The sequence below is a fragment of the Hyla sarda genome, chromosome 6, assembly GCF_029499605.1.
Source record: "Hyla sarda isolate aHylSar1 chromosome 6, aHylSar1.hap1, whole genome shotgun sequence".
NCBI lineage: Eukaryota > Metazoa > Chordata > Amphibia > Anura > Hylidae > Hyla > Hyla sarda.
In genome coordinates, this window is record NC_079194.1 from 104,071,399 (window position 1) to 104,093,496 (window position 22,098).

Genomic DNA, 22,098 nt, shown 5'->3' on the forward strand with positions numbered 1-22,098 from the left:
ATTCCAAAATTTCATAACATTTTTTTAAAATTTAGCATTTTTTCTAACTTTGAAGCTCTCCGCTTGTAAGGAAAATAGACATACCAAATACATTTTATATTGATTCACATATACAATACGTCTACTTTATGTTGGCATCATAAAGTTGACAGTTTTTACTTTTGGAAGAAATCAGAGGGCTTCAAAGTTCAGCTGCAATTTTCCGATTCTTCTCAAAATTTCCCTGAAAAATTTTTCAGGGACTGGTTCAGTTTTAAAGTGGATTTGAAGGGCCTTCATATTAGAGGGCAATTTTGTGGTTTATGGGGTTAAAATTTGGAATGCACACTGGACTTAGTACATTTGGGTCAAATTGTGGGAAATTAAAATGAAAAGGGGAAATTTAGTACTGCATGGAAGTGTGATACTCCCTGAAGCAGTTTTTAATGCAAAGGACTGGATGATCGGGGCAAGTTTCACATTGAGTGGTGGTGTCCTTCCATATCCCCCTCTTGTGAGACACACTGCATTTTTACTGGGATCATCCCTTCTTTCCAGTCTGGGGGACCTCACCTGGAAAGTGCTGGCCTGAGACTATCCTGGCACCTATTTTTCCAGTTCCTTGGGAACTCCGGCCGGCTCTTTCCCGGTTGCCAAAGATCAGGGCTCTTCAGAACTTCTTGGAACTGGAGGAATGTCCCTGTGTTGCAAGCGTACTGGGACAGTACAAAAGAGTTGTAGATGGCAACCTGTACCAAGTAGACCACAACTTTTTTGTACCATACCCGTGTTTTTCGCATGGCCATGTTTGGCTTGAGGACTTGATCAGTAAGATCAACTCCCCCCATATGCTGATTGCAGTCCAGAATACAATCAGGCTTGAGGACCGTTGTTGTGGAACCTCCCACAGGGACAGATGAGCTGCAGTCACCATGAATTGTGGATGCTGGAGTATAAAATTTGCCCACGTACAAGTGGTAACCCTTATCCAGCAATGGGTGCACAAGGTCCCAAACAAGTTTCCCGCTAACACGCAGAGTGGGGGGCACATTCTGGGGGTTCAATACGGGAATCCCGTCCCTCATATGCTCTAAACTTGCAAGTGTACCCGGAGGTACTCTCACAAAGTTTGTAAAGTTTCATGCCATACCATGCCCGCTTCGAGGAAATATACTGGCGGAAGATGAGTCTCCCCTTAAAACTGATAAGAGACTCATCTACAGAGAGCTCCCTTTGGGGTACGTAGGCCTCCGAAAATTTGGCCCCAAAGTCATCTATGACCGGCCCCACTTTGTAAAGCCGGTCATGGGCAGGTTCACTTCGGGCGTGAGGGGGGGGGGGGGGGGAGGACATGCCGCATAATCAGCGTAATTCAGGCATTTCCGTATGGCCTCGACCGTCCACCGTCCCCGTGTCATGGCCATACCGTACAGTGGGGTCTGGCAGAAGACGTCCCCCACTCCAATACTGCCTGACACTTGGTTTTTTGACTAGGCCCATATGCAGCATGAGGCCCTAAAATGTCCTCATTTCGGCTGCACAGATGGCGTACCATCCATTGGGCCAAGCCAAAAGTGAATCTGGGTGGTGGGCGATGAACTGTTGGGCGTACAAGTTCATTTGCTCCATCATATGATTGACAAAGTTGTCACTGAACAAAAAAAAAGTCTATTTCAGTGTATCTGGCTGTGTCAATCCGGATTCCTGAGTCGCCAACAAACTCAGGAAACCGTGGCTGATATCCCTCTGGGAGTCTCCAGACAAGTTCACCAGAAGGTGGCTCTGGTACACTTGTCTGGGGGGGGGGACGGACGGACTCCTATTACGAGCATGCACGGATAGTGTCGGTCACTGGGTCACTATCATGGAGGTGTGTGGCCTCGCCTGGTGGCACCTCCGCCGCCTTCTGGGGGGGCTCATCATCAGTGCTAGATGATGATGAGGAGGATGAGGAAGAACAAAGAAAAGTAGGATCGTTCTTGTCCTCACTGGCAGATTCAGTGTTGGAGACAAGTAAAGCATATGCCTCCTCCACCGATTGTGCCCGGTAGGCATTCACCTTTTTTTTCTCTAGGTGGCGGGGATGTGTGTATGTATTTGGTGTAAACTTTATATAACAGTGTGGGATAAAATATCAAAAAAGAAAAAGGTGGCCAAATGCAGCTTCCTGAAACTCTAAGAGGGCCCAGGTGACGCTGCAAAATGTGCGACGGACCCTTGAGGACCTATTAGGGGATGGGGAGAGGGGGACTTTTTTTTTTTTTACTCCTATCTGTCCCTGCACAGAAAAATCACCCTGACTACAGGTGGCCTGAGGAGCACAGATCTGGTCAGAGGGGGGGGGGGGGGGGGATGCCTGGCTCCTTCTTTCAGCTCTGCCCGCTAACTGAACTCTGTGGGCTAGCAGAGCTGTGAGTAGGGGACATTAACCACTCCTCTGCCGGCTCGACCAATAGCAGCTCATCTGGGGAGGTGATGTCATCGCCACCTCCCTATAGCAACAGGTGGTGATTGGCAGTGTATAGTACACCGCCGATCACCTTCTAATCCTGGGTCATCGGGTCACACGTGACCTGTATGACCGGAATCGGACCAGATCGCTGGTATGAATTCAGTCTCAGTACCCCCACAGGCGTTGTAACGGGATGCAGGTGCGGTCCCCGCATGGCGTGCGGTGGGGACCGGAATTCCCACAGGCTTACAGGTACACCCTGTGTCCTTAAAGGAGAAGTCCCATGTAGAAAAAGTATTGTGTTTTAAATGCAGAAGCAAAAGTTATATCACTTTGTAAATCACTGACTTCACCCATCTTGTAAGTAAAACCTGTTTTTCTAGCTTCTTTGTTCAGAGAGGAAGTTCAGCAGCTCCCTGTTCTGATGACTTGCGACCCCCCATTGAGCTGCATTATGCTGGGGGCCGTGATGTCACAATTTCCCATAGTTCTGCAGCTTAGCCAGCTCTGTGCACGGCAAGGGAACCTCCCATGTGCAGCTTCAGCCAATCATAGAAGCCCCAGTGAGCTGAGCACGTGTCTTCATCTCCTCGGCAGGGAAGCATCTGACAGCCAGCTCAGTGTTTATAAGAGCAAGAACGATGTCCCAATGTCCCAAGAAGAAGCAGAGGGGGAGGGGAGATCCCTGCTTTCCCCTGCACGGATTACAATCTGACAGCAGGTCAGTCTGAAAGAACGATGTCCTGAGAATAGAAGCAGGGGGAGGGGAAACACTAAGCCTGCTGTTAGGAAAGTGATCAGTGTCTAGGTCAGTGTATCTCAACCAGGGTGCCTTCAGCTGTTGCAAAACTAGTAAACTTGTAGTTTCACAACAGCTGGAGGCACCCTGGTTAGGAAGCACTGGTCTAGGCTGGGCTACTTCTATGATGAACTGAAAGGCATTATGGGAGACAGGAAGTCAGGGACCTCCATGTACCAGGAAGTACCGATCTTTCAGAGGGGATTGCAGGAGAAGGGAGAGGGTGAGATACATGAGGAGCAGATTGTCAGAATGGTGAGCTGATGCACTTTCACATGATATAAAAAAAATTTGTGACTTGGTCCATGATACTTCTTCTTTAAGTACCATGACATCAGGGCTTGGTACATAAGGGACGTAAGGGGTTTATAGACACCTGTAACTTCCTTTGTCATTTAACATGGGAAGCACTGAGGTAAGGAATTTGATAATATAATGACATCGTGTGTAGTGGTGGAGCATTTGTTTCTCCTTTATAAATTCTCGTGTTAAAATTAAATTATATATATATATATATTTTAGATAGATAGATATATACACAGACATACACACACACGTGAAACTGGAAAAATTATAATATCATGCAAAGTTCGTTTATTTCAGTAACGCAACTTAAAAAGGTAAAACTAATATATGAGAGAGACTCATTACATGCAATGCAAGATAGTTCAAGCCGTGATTTGTCATAATTGTGATAAATATGGCTTACAGCTCTTGAAAACCCCCAAAGCCCCCCCAATTACTATGATTTGGGGAGCCATGTCATCTGCTGGTGTTGGTCCATTGTGCTTCATTAACCCCTTCAGGACCGGGCGTTTTTTTGTTTTTGCTCTTTCGTTTTTTCCTCCTTACATTTAAAAAATCATAACTTAAGCCATAATGCAGATTTTTAGGTGCAAAATTTTATTTTTTTGCGCCACTAATTCTACTTTGTAATGATAGTCATTTTACCCAAAAATCTACGGCGAAACGGGAAAAAAAATCATTGTGCGACAAAATTGAAAAAAAATACAGCCATTTTGTAACTTTTGGGTGCTTCCGTTTCTACGTAGTATATTATTCGGTAAAAATGACACCTTATCTTTATTCTCTATGTCCATACGGTTAAAATGATACCCTACTTGTTTAGGTTTGATTTTGTATTGCTTCAGAAAAAAATCATAACTACATGCAGAAAAATGAATATGTTTAAAATTGTCATCTTCTGACCCCTATAACTTTTTAATTTTTCCGTGTTCAGGGCACCATGAGGGTTAATTTTTTGCGCCGTGATCTGAAGCTTTTGTCGGTACCATTTTTGTATTGATCTGACTTTTTGATCGCTTTTTATTCATCTTTTCATGATATAAAAAGTGATCAAAAATACGCTATTTTGGACTTTGGAATTTTTTTGCGTGTACGCCATTGACTGTGCGGTTTAATTAGCGGTATATTTTTTTAAATCGGACATTTACGCACGCGGCGATACCACATATGTTTATTTTTATTTACACTTATTTTTTAACTGGAAATGCCGGGTGATTCAAACTTTTATTAGGGGAAGGGATAATTGAAAGGGTTAATGATTTTTTTACACTTTTCTTTTGCAATATTATAGCCCCCATAGGGGGCTATAACATTGCATTTACTGATCTTTAACTGTGTTCAATGCATCTCCATAGGGATGCATTGATCAGGGTGTTCGGCGATTGATTGCTCAAGCCTGGATCTCAGGCTTGAAGCATTCAATCGGCAATCTGACTGCAGGAAAGAAGGTAATAGACCTTCATCCTGTAGTACAGCTGTTCGGGATGCCGCAATTTCACCGCGAAGATCCCGAACAGCTCCCTGAGCTAACTGGCACATTTTACTTTCACTTTTAGCCGCGTGGCTCAGCTTTCAGCGCGCGGCTAAAGGGTTAATAGCGCACGGCACCGCGATCAGTGCCGCGCGCTATTAGAGGAGGGTCCCGGCTTCACTATGATGCCGGGCCCACCGTGATATGATGCGGGGTCACCGTGGGACCCCGCGTTATATCATGGGAGCGGGACCAAGGACTTACTCATACGTCCTTGGTCCTTAAGGGGTTAAAGGGGTTATCCAGGAAAATACTTTTTTTTTTATATATCAACCGGCTAAAGAAAATTAAATAGATTTGTAAATTACTTCCATTAAAAAATCTTAATCCTTTCAGTACTTATGAGCTTCTGAAGTTAAGGTTGTTCTTTTCTGTCTAAGTGCTCTCTGATGACACATGTCTCGGAAACCGCCCAGTTTAAAAGAGGTTTGCTATGGGGATTTGCTTCTAAACTGGGCAGTTCCCGAGACACGTGTCATCAGAGAGCACTTAGACAGAAAAGAACAACCTTAGCTTCAGAAGCTCATAAGTACTGAAAGGATTAAGAATTTTTAATGGAAGTAATTTACAAATCAGTTTAACTTTCTGGAGCCAGTTGATATATAAAAAAAGTTTTTTCCTGCATAACCCCTTTAAGTCCAGGGTCAACGCATCCGTCTACCAGGATATATATATCTTCCCTTATCCAAATCTAGCTTTTCCATGTGGGACAGCTGAAAATTCTTCCAGTACCTATCAGCTGCTGTGTGCTCCATAGAAAGCTGTATAGTTCTTTCCAGTCTGACCATAGTGCTCTCTGCTGACGCCTCTGTCCATGTCAGGAACTATCCAGAGCAGGAGAGGTTTGCTATGGGGATTTGCTACTACTCTGGACAATAGTTGCAAGTACTTTATCCCATAACATTAAAGAGACCCCCTTGTGGTAATATATAATCTTTCTTACATTTCCTTCAGCTTCAGGAGTCTGTTTCCTGTGTCACTATGAGGAATACTCTGTGTCAGTATTCACATTTATCATTGACGGATGTGAATAATCTCCAACTCCTTGGTGGTGGAATTAAAGATTAATTAATAAACATAACTGATTTGTCCTAGGATGGGTAAGATGAAGCCTCTTAATATGCTTTTAATTACCATTAGACAAGCTAGTTATCGTAGGTTTCGGCACATCACTCATATCGGAGCCCCCAATAGTCTTCAATTATCATTCTTTATCTTGCATTTTTTATTATTTTTTATTTTATTTTATTTATTTTTTTTATTTTCATTTTCATTACTAGCATCTTGTTCCGAGTCTTATTTCTATAGCAACTTTTTAACCGATAATTAGGTTTTTAATTTTTCATATAAAGATTTTAACGGGGGATTACAAACTACAAGAATGCCACTGAAGAGTTGTAAAATCCCCCAAAAGATGTATATGCGGTCCTCTTTGGGCTCTATATACATGTAGCGATTTGTGTTGAGATTGTAATAGGAATGTATTCTCATTGTATGTCTGTCTAATATAAGCGGACTAGCTGGCAGCGCTTGAGATGCTGACAGTTCACAGCTTTGAATTACATGTAGCCGCCTGCTGGGTCCGGCTCCCCCTAGTGGGGAGTGGTCTCAGGCGATGTGGAAACACATGATGCGTGATGTCAGCCTGTAGCGCAGGTGCATTCCCTTTGTTTACAAACAGAACTAGAGTGCTACACACGCTTGGCATGAAGACGATTTTGGTGCAATAAAAACTGAGCCACAGTATTAACCCTGAACACCATCATCTGTGATGTGTCTTCGCTTACAATGGACTATACTTGATCCAGCCCTGGCACACTGGTTGGATACCTGCATCCTTGGTGCGTCTCTCTAGTGCTGACTCCATTTTGGATTCTGGAGCCCCCAGTAATTCATTCATCCCACTGTAACAATCCTAGGATCTAGTATGCAGGCTGGCATGAAGGCTACATGGGTGCCTAGGCAACAGGTATAAAGTGCAATAGCTGGGTCGAAAGAGAGTAAAAATGGGATTTATTTCTTTATGTATCCAGGATGCCAGATGTGCCCAGGGCTTGCATTTAGAAGCACAGAACAACTGCATGGTAAATACTAAAAAAGATCATATGGTATGTTTGCATTAGCTTTATACACTGCTCAAAAAAAAAAAAAAAAAAAAAAAAAAAAAAAAAAAGGGGGGGAACACTTAAACAACACAATGTAAGGCTGGGTTCACACTACGTTTTTGCCATACTGTTTTCAATCAGTTTTTCTAAAGAAAACCGTATGGCAAAAAAACAGATGGAACAGTATGGAGAAAAGTAAACCGTATGCGTTTTTAAACATTATACTGTTTTTAAAAGTGCATACAGTTCCGTCAGTTTTTATAGAAAAAAAACCCATACGTTTTTGAAAATGTTGTCCATTTTTAATGGGAGGGGCCTTGGGTGGGGACTTTAGGATTCAAATGCGCACATGCAAAGTAAAAACGTATACGTTTTTCCCGTATGGAACCGTATACATGTGCGTTTCCCATTGACGTCCATGTTAAAAAAAACTTATGCGGTTGCAGTACGGTTTTTAAACCAGAGACAAAATCGTGGTCAACCACGGTAATCAGCCCCCTGTAATCAGCTGACCTTAAAAGCATTGTCTTAAGTCGCCCAGAATGTGGGAAAAGCTTAATACAACAGTCATTCCTAGTAGTGAAGAATGCAGAACACCTGGGGGCCGTGACATACAAAAGAGGGTACAATCCACCACAAAGTAAATTTACAAAATACATAACTTGGCATCAGGGACACATAGATTAAAAGTACAAAAGATGCAGGAGACAGACATGTGCTTTATGGATCTCCGCTCTACATATGTTTAGTCTGGAAGGAAAAGGTGGGCTACGCTGCCTTGCATCCGCATAAGTCCCCCATTTCTATGTTTTGTTGTTGAAAAACCCCATTCAAGCTGGTTACCCAGTTTCCCAGAGATATACATAACAAAAAAAAATTTTACACCATGACAGAAGGGGATGACTAAGGTCATTAGATTTTTAATACGTTTTGGATGGTGGGGGGGAAAAAAATGCTAATTCTCCATCTATAGCAATTCATAAACTACCTAATAGAAAAAGCTAATAGCTACTTACAAGACATTTATGGATCTCACTCTGCAAAATTCTTATTTCTTTTCCTTTGAGATCACGGATACTTTATGGGGCCCGTATTACAAACTGGCACTAAAAAAACGGAATCAATTGCTGGAAACTGAATGGACTTCATTTCAGTCAACTAGATGCAGCTTATGAAAGCCTTATACTGCACATTTCATTTAAAGGGATATTCCAGGCCAAAACTTTTCTTTATATATCAACTGGCTCCGGAAAGTTAAACAGATTTGTAAATTACTTCTATTAAAAAATCTTAATCCTTCCAATAGTTATTAGCTTCTGAAGTTGAGTTGTTGTTTTCTGTCTAACTGCTCTCTGATGACTCACATTCCGGGAGCTGTGCAGTTTCTATGGAGATTTTCTCCCATCATGCACAGCTCCCGGGACGTGACTTCATCATTGAGCAGTTAAAGAGAAAACTTCAGAAGCTAATAACTATTGGAAGGATTAAGATTTTTTTAATAGAAGTAATTTACAAATCTGTTTAACTTTCCGGAGCCAGTTGAATATATATATATATATATATATATATATATATATATATATATATATATATATATATTATATATATCTATATATATCTATATATCTATATATATAATATATCTATATATATATAATATATCTATATATATTATATATATATAATATATCTATATATATTATATATATATTATATATATATATATTAATTTATATTTATATATATATATATATATATATATATATATATATATATATATATATATATATAAATAAATATAAAATAAATAAAATAAAAATAAAATATATATATATATATATAGATATAGATATATATATATATATATAGATATATATATATATATATATATATATATATGTAGATAAATATACACCCCCCCCCCCCCCATCCGTTTCATTCCAGATCCACAGGGGGAAAAAATCTAGAGGAGTGGGAGATTTTAAGACTGAAAAGCGTTATTAACCAGGTATAAGTGGTGTGTCCTGGGTCAGCTGACTTCCTGTGAACTACAAGAGGGCATCACCTACCAGATCTCTCCTAGCAGTTCACAGACCCCTCCCCTTCACACCCAGTACTATGTGTATTCTGCTGCTGATCTCTTTATGGAATCCGGATAAAAACGGATAAACAGTTCCCCGGGGGCTGTGTTCATATATTGCTTTTTGTAGCTTTTTTTATGCGTTCCTGCTGTAATTTTCCCCGAAATACTTACAAAATGACACTTTTTTGCAGTGATTGCATACATCATAATAGAAATGAGCAGCTTGAATTTTCATAAAACCCATCAATTGTGCTTTTAAGTCAAATACTTTTTTACTCATGGCAATATTTCTCTAAAAATGCACTTTAAATAAGAACACACATTAAAACTGCACATAATGTGAATGGATAGCATTCCACTTATCGGGGGAGATTGATCAAAATCTGTCCAGAGGAAAAGTTGCCCAGTTGCCCATAGCAACCAATCAGATCACTTCTTTCATTTTGCAGAGGACTTTTCAAAAATTAAAGAAGCGATCTGATTGGTTGCTATGGGCAACTCAGCAACTTTTCCTCTGGACAGGTTTTGATAAATCTCCCCCATTTTTAAGTCTCACCTGGCCAGAGTTCAGCAATCTGATGGTTGGACTAATTAGTTGACCTGCAGTGATGAGACTCCACCCCCTAATTGCAAAACCAGAGGCTTCAAGGGAAAAGTAGGCAGCAAGAGAAAATCATTTCAAGCAGAAAATACAAGTCAAGAGAGGTGAAAACCCATGCCTGCCACAACAGCTAAAACAGGTAAGCATTAAAGGTATAAACAAAAATCTCTACATTATAAAAATAAATAAATGTTGGGGTGCTTATTTAAGAAAACCATACCCTTGTCTGATCTGTGTCAGCTTAGTTTTACCGAAAGCCACTCAAATGTTTATCCTCTATCTATTGGTCACCAAATGATTCATACGTTTACCTGCTTTGTAGAATGTAGAGGAGAAAGACAAGGTGAAAAACCCCATTATGGTTACAAGGGCATATGTGTAAGCAATTAAACTAAGGGACTCTAATAAGTGGTCATTGGGGCTGGAAGAAAGATCAGTGGGAACAGATGAGCTCCTGGGATGGTGGTCTCTCTCTGGGACTGGGGATAAGAGGTTCAGGAGCTCAGACAGGTCAGCGGCAGATATGTGCTGCAATACAACCTCAGACTACCTGGGGGCTGCACCCAACTAATATATATGGGTGACACCACATCTACTTTATGGGTTTAGTCTCTACCATCATCCATTGCTCATCCTTAATTGTACAACACTATGGTTCTCAACACCAGAAACACCCCCCTTCCTTTCTGGTCATGTCGTATTGTGTGTCGTTATTTAAATAAATCCACGAAAACATTGCCACATGGGAATTCTCTTTTTCTGTTCTCAGAAATTATTTTGGGGTCAGAAAATATTAAGAGAGTCTGGTCTGTGGACTAGTGACTGGCTTTCCCAGTTTGACATCTGTTATCTATCAGCTAAATGTACATGAATATTCCGTAACATCGTGGCAAAAGACCAGAGCATAGAAACATAGCATCTGTTATAAAGCTCCTCTCCGCTGCAAGAACCACTATGCTTACAGGCCAAATCAGGACAGAACGTATACAATGCTTCATCCTACACTAGTTTGTCTATTAATCTAGCTCTCCTTGAATATGATTAAACAGTGCACTGTGCATACCCACCAAAGATGGGCGCATCATCCTGAGCTAAACACGCCTGTGGCACCAAGACAAAAAGGGAACAATATAATTTATTTTGTGACATAACTTGGCATTTTCTAACTCTAACAAGGAAATGTAACAATGGTTGGGGCCAATGACTCCTGCATTGCGCCTTTTAGTTATGAAAGTGTAATACCGTAAGGATTTTAATCTCCAGAACAAAGCCATTTTCTCCTTAGCATGCTGCCAATTCACCTGGCATTGATTAAGTGGCACCAGCCCATGCAGACAGAATGATTACTACAGTTTGCACAAAAATTGATTTAAAAACTTTGCGAAGAAAGAAGTAGAAAAAAAAAAAAGTATTGTCAAGTGTTCTAGATTGATCTAGGGAGTTGAAAATATGGATCTTCTGTACATTAAAAACTACACATGATGCATCAACGCTGCACTGAACATTGAGAAGCGTTCAGCTGACATCATCTACAGTATAAATGGCTACGGAATGAGCCTCATGTATCTCATTACCGATTCACATAAATAAATTGCTTTTCAACGATAAACAGCTCTGATGTTTACAATTGAATGTCTAGTTTTGGGCGACTTTTGCTTTAAAGGGAAAATGTAATATTTAATCGCTGCAGAATTCACAATAGTTTTTTTTTTTTTTGCTTTTCAATGGGTGAAAGAGGAGCTGGTGTATGTTTGTATACTAGAGAACTAAAAATACAATAATTCCTCATGGTTCTAAATGTTTCTCGTCTTGTCTTGTGAGTCCATCAGCAGAAAGCAGGCTGCCATTTATGGCTGCGTACTGTAAAGTTGATACCATCTCAGAGAAGATGGGTTGCAGAGAAGTTGATGAACTATAGCAGCTACTGTATTGTTGGATCACACATTGAGTCTTTAAGTTAAAATAATAGGTCCACCTACAAATCTCTAAAAGATGAGTACATGATCCAGAGGTGAACCTACATTATAAAGAATAGGCCATCAATATTAGAACAGTGCAAGTACGAGTCTCAACACTGCCCTTAGAAAGCAGATAGTAGGGACATGGAGCTCTATAGTCTGACAGAGTCTGTACCTAATCACTGCCATTCACTTTAATGGGAGTAAGCTGCTCCGAGCTGAAATACTAGGCACAGTCACAAAAAGAATATTCATGCAAGTATACTCGTTTATTCATGTTAATTTCTTCTGGTTGTCCAATTCAGTGATTGACAGCTGTGCTTCGTAAACAAGGGGTTGAGGAGATCAATTAGCAGTCACACCTACCTATCTAAAGATGGTCTACCATTGAATTCGGTTACTGGTTTTGTAAAACCCCTTTAAAAGGGTACTCTGGCACTAAACATCTTATCCCCAATCAAAAGGATAGGGGATGAGATGTTAGATCGCAGGTATCCCTCCGTGATCTCTCCTGCAGCACCCCGATTTTTCCATCCGTCATCAGCCACAGAGCGATCCTCGCTCTGTGCAGCTGAAAAACGGGGGTGCTGCAGGTGAGATCGCGGGGTTCCCCAGCAGCAGGATACCCGCAATCTAACATCTCATCCCCTATCCTTTTGATAGGGTATAAGATGTTTAGCACCAGAGTATCCCTTTAAGATCTTCTGACCAGAAAAAGTCTGATGTCTGGATCCTATTCTAAAAACCTGTGCACAATATTCTCTAGGTATCTTAGGGGCAATAGATTTTACACACAGTGCTAATGGTGCTAAAAGAAATCCACACCATTGCCACATTACAAAAACTGCATCCATATTATGTCTGCCCTATTAAGAATATACGATGTGAGAACAGGAAAACACCCCCTAGTGACATGTAACAAGCAGTTGTCAATTTAGTCATACATACAACAGAGTGGCCCATTGTACAGGTCTAATAAAAATACTCTTACTTTATGGAAAACATGTTAAGAACAGGGCCCTGGCTCTCCCAGCTGCATGACTAAACATTCCCAGACTAAACATGTCTCCTGCTACTCCATGTAGCTTACAAAGCCAGAGCCCCGTCCTGGAGATTACAGGGGTCCAAATGGACGGAAGCCGAGAACCAGACACTAAACCCATATCCTGTAGACATGGGATATGCTTTTGGCAGGATAATCCCTTTAAGAAATAAGCAGTTTGCACTCATACACTTGATGACTCCAACCAGCAGTGATAAGTGTATGTACTTGTAGGGAGAGCCCTTGTGCCAGGCAACACAAAACCCAGCTAAATGCCAGGATCACTTCACAAACCAACTTGACCTTTTTTTCCTATTTTAAACAATTTTAATTGACTGTGATGTTCAGCTCCCCAAAGCACTAAATGATGAGAAAAAAAAAAAAAGGGGTTACAATATATATATGTTTTTTCTTACCTTGTCCTTCCGGAGTTTCACCGAAGGGATTCACTTCAACCTGAGTAGCATCGACTTTCAGGAAAAGCTCGTACAGTCTCTTAATCTGCCCCGCGGCCTGTGTTTCATTAAAAAAACAACACAATTACAATGCAGAGGTCAGCGCAGAAGAGGATGAACATTATATGAAATATTAAAATGTTCTATTACACACACCGAAGCTTTACAAATGAGAATTCAAGAAGGAAGACAAATGACATCTTTAGCCAAGGATATATTGTACCGCCAAGAGGTGAATGTTAGTCCATAGTATTAATTACACTTTAATGTGATATTAAAAGGGGATTTTTATACAGCATTTTATCAACACAAATACAATTATAAAAGACTATTACAACCAGGTGCAAGTGCAAGATGCCATCTTATTTTGCAGAATTTTATAAACTCTAGTGAAATCTCATTTTTTGCTCCACAGAATATGCATAACTGTACACATTTAATCATAGCACAATTGGGCCTTAAAGTGATACCTTTATGTACTGCCTAACTACCCAACAAAAATTGTTGATCTAATAATACCTGCCAGGCAGTTTAGAACTAAAAGGGGGCATTGAAAGCTGAGGCCTCAATGGACTGGGAAATATGGAAGAGAAAAAGATGGCGGTGTGATAGAGCACATGACAGATGTGGTGGTATGGCTTAAAGGACAACTGCGACATACATTTTTTTAAGCCCCCCTGTGCCGAAAAAACATAAAAAAAATAAAAAAAAAATAAAATAAAAAAAACTAATGCATCTTCCTACGTTCCCCAGTTCCGGAGATATTGGGGCATCTTCCTACGTTCCCCAGTTCCGGAGATATTGGGGCTAAGCGCACTGTCATGTAAGGAGCCTGGGAAGCTGGGACCTGGGCTCCTTACATGACAGTGTGCTCAGCCTATCACCAGCTGCCTGCACTGTGAAGTTTCGGGCCTAAGAAGCCAGAAGCAGCAGCACCGAAGGAACGGGATGCCGATATCTCCGCAACGGGGGAATGTAGGAAGGATAGTTAAAATTTGTTTTTTTATGTTTTTGCAGCCCGGGCTCCGGGCGCAGTTCGCCCTCTCCCATTGAGATTGCAGCCCAATCATAATGTTAAATAGCAGCAGGAGCTGAGCAGATTGATATATAGAAATCTAAAAAGTGTTGCGTGCACAATCACTTCATCTACTGTAAAAACTTTACTGTAAAATCTTTACAAGTTTAAAATGGCACAATTGCAAATTTACCAAGAGAAGGCCCCCCACTCAAACTCAATCTGAATGAAGAGAAAATCAATCAAAGAAGAAACCAATAGAGTAAGTCTGGAAGAGCTGCAAAGAAACAGATGAGGTGGGAGAATCAGTCATGTACTCCACAAATCTGGCCTTTTTGGAAAAGTGGCAAGAAGAAAACAGTTGAAGGTAAGCTACAAGAAATGCCATTTGGAGTTTACCACAAGTCATATGGAAGACACAGCAAACCTATGAAAGGAGGTGCTCTGGTCAGAGGAGAACAAAATTTTACTTATTGGCATTAGTGAAGAATGCTGTGTGTGCCTGAAACCAATTCTTATGCATCCCACAGGTAGGTGCATCCCACTTCCGAGGTACTATGCATGTTGTGTTGATCAAATGGCAAAAGTCATCCGACGAAAAATGTTATTTTGCCATTTAATATATGTGAATTACAAACGTGCACCTTTATTTAGAGTGCTACTTAAAGTAGCGCTACACCAATGCCCAGTGGCCAATGCCTAGTGTTACCCTGAAACAGTGCAGCAGAGAGGCATAATAAAGGTACAATGTTAAGCAGTGTCCCCCTGCCCAATTAACCCATATCAACAGGATACATTCTTCTAACCTGCTGACCGTTTCCCTTTAAAATCCTATTTGGGTTTGTGGTTCATAGACTGTAAAGACTAGGTCAACATGGCAATACCCAATAGGAGTATTCAGACAATTACCGTATTTTTCGCTGTATAAGACGCACTTTTTCTTCCCCAAAACGGGGGGAAATACACACATCGCGGTGGTCCCTGCGGCCATCAACGGCCGGGACCCACGGCTAATACAGGACATCACCGATCGCGGTGATGCCCTGTATTAACCCTTCAGATGCGGCGATCAAAGCTGACCGCCAAGTCTGAAGGGAAAGTGACACTAATCCGGGCTGTTCGGGACTGTCGCGGTGAAATCGCGGCGTCCCGAACAGCTTACAGGACACCGCGAGGGACCTTACCTGCCTTCTCCGTGTCTGCTCCGTGCTGGGATCCCCTGCATGGCCGGCACTCTCCTTCGATGCCATCTCGTCGTAGCGCACGCCGTCCCACCATCCAATAGGAGCGGCGTGCGTAGCGACGTGATGGAGAGCGTGGATCCCGGGGAAGAAGATGGCCGGAGCGTCGGGGGACACAACAGGGACGCGACAACAGCGATGGAGCGACATCCAGGGCACCGGTGACTGGTCCGGAGCTGCGGGGACATGTGAGTATAACCTCCTATACCAGTGGTCTTCAACCTGCGGACCTCCAGATGTTGCAAAACTACAACTCCCAGCATGCCCGGACAGCCAACGGCTGTCCGGGCATGCTGGGAGTTGTAGTTTTGCAACATCTGGAGGTCCGCAGGTTGAAGATCACTGGTGGGTTCAGAATCTTTTTTTTCTAGGTTTTGCACCTTTAAAATTGGGTGCGTCTTATATGCCGATGCGTCCTTTAGGGCGAAAAATACGGTAGGTTATTACTGGCATGTCTATGATATCTACCTATGATGGTCTACTCACAAAATGCAACAATGAGACATTATTTGAAGTTCTATAATCACCAAAGGAACATTAAGAGAATAGAGGAAAACATACTTTGTTTTACTGAGGTTGCAAAAGTTATTTTGGTTTGATAGGATTATGTAAAGTTTTCATTAAAGGGGTACTCCAGTGGAATATATATATATATATATATATATATATATATATATATATATATATTTATTTATTTATTTAATCAACTGGTGCCAGAAAGTTGAACAGATTTGTAAATTAATTCTATTTAAAAATCTTAATCCTTCTAGGACTTATCGGCATCAGTATTCTCCAGAGAAAGTTCTTTTCTTTTTGAATTTCTTTTTTTTTTTTATTCTGAAAATGTTTTATTTTGTAATAAACAAGAAAAGTACACCACAGTGCTCTCTGCTGACACCTCTGTCCATTACAGGAACTGTCCAGAGCAGGAGCAAATCTCCATAGCAAACTTATCCTTCTCTGGACAGTTCCTGACATGGACATAGGCGTCAGCAGAGAGCATTGTGGTCAGACAGAAAAGAAATTCAAAAAGAGAAGAACTTCCTGTAGAGCATACATCAGCTAATAAGTACTGGAAGAATTAATATTTTCAAATAGAAGTAATTTACAAATCTGTTTCTTTCTGGCACCAGTTGATTTATAAAAAATGTTTTCCACCGGAGTATCCCTTTACTGCAAAGAACAGTATTCCACTTCTAGAAATTCTGTAAAACAACTCAGTGGTGTTTCATTTTTGGATGCAAGGCGTATAGGCCATTTACCAGTCATATCAAGGAGTTTGGTATAAAAGCATACGCTGGAGATTGTGAACAGTAAAGTAATAAATGCTATGTAAGGATGCAAGCTGTCAGCATTGCAGAATGCTCATTTTGGTAGCCCTGTAAATACACTTTTTGAGAGAAAATTGGAAGCTTAGCTCTGTCAATCATAATGGGCTTCTTACTGAGCAGAAAAGCAATTTCAGGCCATCTATTGTTTCTGACTTCTGCAGGATATAGAAGCTGAACGTTTCCTCAGCTTCACATATATACAGTGCTTAGGTTGTGTTTTAGGTGACCGGATTGGTGCAGGAGTACATGCTAGGATTTCCTGCTTTAAGGGAAGTAGATCAGCTTCATCCAGGGCCTGGACACAGAATACTAGTAAAGAATTAGTTTTGTGCTTAAAGCCCACTGAAAACAATGTGCAAGTATTACAAACCTAGAAAAGCAATTAATAAAGATTGTTAAAGGGGTTACCCACCGTAAGGTGATTTTAGTATGTACCTGCCAGACAGTAATGGACATTCTTAGGAAGGATCTGTGCTTGTCTTGAGATTACCATAACACTGTGGCTAGCTTTTTGTCAACTGGGTATTTCCTGTTGGAGTTCGGTCTCTTAAACTACACATCCCATAGTTTCTTGCTTGTAAGTGTGAGGTCACTTTCCTCCCACCCACACAGCCACCCCACCCATTGCAGCACAAATGAGTTTCCTTCCATTCAAAAGACCAGTGTTTCCTAACCAGGGTACCTCCAGCTGTTGCAAAATGATTTCTCTCCCACCCAGCTTCACCCATTGAAGCAAGACAGGCCCCCTTTGCACACCTGACTAGTGATGTCATGTCTTGACGCACTATAACCTCGAGACCTGAGTAATTTTATATGCTGTTAAAAATAAATAGAACAGAAGAATTGTGAGACCAGTGTCACACACAGGTACAGACACTATATTATGAACTACACTAACCACCACAAAAGTGTAGTCAAATAAAATAAAATAAAAATTTAAATACACTGAGAATTCAAGTAAACATTAAAAACCTGAAAAAGGAATTCCTAAAGATGGTTAAATACAGTGAGAAATCACAAACAAATTAAAACTTCCAAGAGCAATTCCTAAAGATTGTTAAAAACAGATTTTAGTAAGACTGTTAAAGCACTTTGTGGGAGACCATGAGGTTTCTAAAAATAAAAAGCCTTCTCGCTCCGAGGGTGAGGATCCAAGTCAGACCATGGCACACACCTTACTACATGGCCAACTTCATCCTCAGTTCCCCAAATCTTTTTAAAGGGGTTATCCAGGAATAGAAAAACAGCTATTTTCTTTCAACAACCGCTCCGTCTGTCTGTCTCCAGGTTGGTTGTGGTTCTGCAGCTCCGTTCCATTGAAGTGAATAGAGACAAGTAGTAATACCACACCCAACCTGGGGACAGACGTGAAGCTGTTTTTGAACTAAATTAGCTCTGTTTTTCTATTCTCGACAACTCCCTTTAACCCCTTAAGGACCATTTTTGCATTTTCATTTTTTCTTCCTTGCTTTTAAAAAATCATAACTCTTTCAATTTTGCACCTAAATATATACCATATATGTTTATTTTTATTTACACTGGTTTTTTTTTATGTGAAAAGGGGGGTGATTCAAACTTTTAATAGGGAAGGGGATAAATGATCTTTATTCACTTTTTTTGCAGTGTTATAGCTCCGATAGGGACCTATAACACTGCACACACTGACCTTTCACATTGATCACTGGTGTCTCATAGGAAACCAGTGATCGATGATTCTGCCGCTTGACTGCTCATGCCTGGATCTCAGGCACTGAGCAGTCATTCGGCGATCGGACAGCGAGGAGGCAGGTAGGGACGCTTCTGCTGTCCTGTAAGCTGTTCGGGATGCCGCGATTTCGCCGTGGCTATCCCGAACAGCCCACTGAGCTAACTGGCATACTTTCACTTTACTTTGAACGCCACGTCTAAAGGGTTAATAGCGCGCAGCACCGTGATCAATGTTGCACGCTATTAGCCACGGGTCCCGACCTCTAGCGCGCCGTTATAGATCGGGAGCGGACACATGACGTTCCAGTACGTCATGTGTCCTTAAGGAGTTAAAGGTTTAATTCTCATCTGCCTTTGTCATTGTTCACACAGCAAAACTTTTGCAAAATGTCAAATGACATTCCACAAGTAGTGGCTGCCGGCTGGAATATGTCAGTGTTAGGACAGATAGGAGATACATGGTCTTCATAAACATGAAAAAAAAATTTGGGTGAACGTGGGAATCAGGATTTCCTCAAATTCCATTGTGTGCATGATGCAGCAAAATCCCATTGAAAGCATCGGAACAGATTTCGCTTGGAAATTTTGTTGTGGAAATATGGCCTTAAAGGGGGTTATCCACCATAAGGTGATTTTAGTATGTGAAGAAGAGAAAAGGTGTGTGGCTGCACACTAAGATAATAAATGTCCAAACTGTATCGAGGTTCTGAATGCACTGTACCCGTAGTGCTAATAATTAGTAAACAGAATAAAAAATGGGTATTCAGACCTCAAGGAACAGTTAGTGGGATGATGTTATGATTTTAGGTTAATTTACATATTTTATATATTATAAGGCTGGAGATGCCGCTGGTATTACAAGATAGTTTTATTCATATAACAATACAATAAAACACTGTACACTGAGCAGGGCCCTTGTCACAGAGTCAGAGACGAACCACAGAGACTTTAATTTATAAGTCTCTTACCCGGTGGCAAGGGCCCTGCTCAGTGTACAGCGTTTTATTGTATTGTTATATGAATAAAACTATCTTGCAATACCAGCGGCATCTCCAGCCTTCTATTATATAATATATTATATCTTATTTTATTGTATATTACCCTAAAATCATATCCTCCCACTAACTGTTCCTTGAGGTCTGAACGCCCATTTTTTATTATAATTTTAGTACATACCTGCCAGACAGTAATAGCCATGCTTAAATTCCATGCTTGTCTTGGGGCTAAATGGCTATGTTGTGAGATTACCATAACGATACAGTATGGTTATCTGTGTGTGTACTGGCTATTTCCTGTTGGAGTTCTCTCTCTGCAACTACATGTCTCATGATTCCTTGTTTGTAAGTGTGAGGTCACTTTTCTACCTCCCAAACATCAGCCAACCCACCCATTAGAATATAAATGTGCTCCTTCCATGCAATAGACCAGTGTTTTCGAACCGGGGTGCCTCTAGCTGTTACAAAACTACAATTAATTGCAAAATGATCTCCCTTCCACCCAGTGGTTGCTCCATCCATTGAATCAGACCAGCTCTCTCTGATCATCTGACTAGTGATGTAATGTCTCGAGCTGCACTGCAACCTGGGAAATCACGAGGCAACATTGTGTATGCTTTTAAAAATAAACATCATGGCAAAGATCACATAAGAAGTGTGAGATCACCATCACACACAGGTACAGACTCTATTATGAACTACACTAGCTTTACATCCACTGTAGCATAGTCAAACACAATCCCTGTAATACTCCTTTAAGTTTCCAAGAGGCTGTTTCAATGGACCCTGGTATCAAATAGTTACAGCAGATTTTCCTGGAAGCCTCCCTTTTCTGGACCTTTTTCAGAATGTAAGAGGCTGATGTAACTTTTGCGGTTAATTAAAAAAAATTTTTGTGTGTGTGTTACAGTCAAGTAGTGTAAATTGTTTTAAAAAGCCCTCTGTAACTGGAGATGAGACATACCTGACCTACCCGAGGATTACTAGGAGAAATGAGTCCGCTATTTTTCCATAATTAGAATTAGTACTTTAGACTCTTAATAAGCACTCTAAGTTTTTATTGCCTAACTCACCATCCTTAGTCCTACAGCACCATTTGTTTTATTTCAGCACAGCTGCATCTAGGCCTTTTACTACTCTAACTGGGTCACATGATCAGCAGTTTGACGTACAGAAAGTTACATGGTTTAATATGTCAAAAGGATGTCAGTCCTGGGTCAGCCGGTTTTCTGTGAATTACAGGATGACATCATCAGCTACCAGATCCCAGACCCCTCTCCTCTGCACCCAGCTCTATCTGTACACTCCTGCTGCTATCTCTGGGATAAGGATATATAGCAGATATGCACCTCTCATGAGGCTGCGTTTCTTGCTGCTTTTCTTTGTTTTTGCTATTTGTTATTTCCCAAAATCATGTAAAAAAAATAGGGCTATTTTACAATTGTGAAAATCACGCTAAAAATTACACATTTTGAAAAATCACAGCAGAAATAGCCAAAATGCCTTATCTACTTGTGAAAAACGCAGTAAGAATTCAATGTCCGAACACGGGCTAAAGACTTTAGATCCTCATTAAACACCTCAATTGAGATAATAGGTCAAATCACTTTTGCCTTATGGCTCTATTTCTCTAAAAGCACACTATGAATAAGAAAACCCTTTAACACTGCACATAATGTGAACTGACCTCAACCCACTTAGTCGTCTAATGAGTTCATTTGGCTGGCTTCCAGAACCAGACGCCTGGTACAGTCAAATGCCAAACCCTCAGCCAGAGGATCCATAGGAAATGTAGGCAGCATTATCAGGTCCTTTCAGTGTGGATTTGCAATCAGAAATGACTAATAAACTCATGTCTGTCACGTCTGTCATGTCTGAATCTATATTTTATGCTCTAATAGGCCTATACTGTACTATATAAACAGGGATGTGGAATTCCTACTGCCCGACGACAGGGACATGCAGTTCCGGACAGGTGAATCTTTCAGGCCCTCAGAGTAAGCAGAGCCAGACCTGAAAGCCCCCAACAAGCACAGCGGCACTCAGAGGGTTCTATGAATCGGGCTCTGGACTCATGCCCGCTCCATACTCTGCAGCCACCAGCTGTTTTCAGTAGCCGGTGGGGGGGCACCGCTAATAGCCAGCATGCGGCAATCATCTCGGCTGGCTATTAACCCTTTAGATCGCCGCTGTAAAAGCTGACAGTGGCGTCTAAAGGGACATGTGAATGCTCCCTGGTGGGCTAGTGGCAAGGACAAGTGGATCGTCATGAGGGAAAAGTAGATTTTGCTCCGTTTTTTGTCCCGCCGACAAGTAATTTTTTTAATTACATTTCCACACCCCTGAGAAGAAAATAAAAATCACACAGTGCTTCTTTAAAGGGGTACTCCGGTGGAAAACAAATGTTTTCAAATCAACTGGTGCCAGAAAGTTAAACAGATTTGTAAATTACTTCTATTTAAAAATCTTAATCCTTCCAGTACTTAGCTGCTGTATAC

General features: G+C 41.1%; 1 protein-coding gene across 1 annotated transcript in view; it reads right to left on the reverse strand.

The window, feature by feature from the left end:
• SUCLG2 (succinate-CoA ligase GDP-forming subunit beta) overlaps positions 1-22,098 on the reverse strand; it is a 285,301-nt gene that overhangs the window by 146,696 nt on the left and 116,507 nt on the right. The window contains exon 7 of the mRNA XM_056524572.1: positions 13,273-13,369. Coding sequence (XP_056380547.1) covers positions 13,273-13,369 — 97 coding nt within the window. The remainder of the gene's footprint in view (positions 1-13,272; positions 13,370-22,098) is intronic.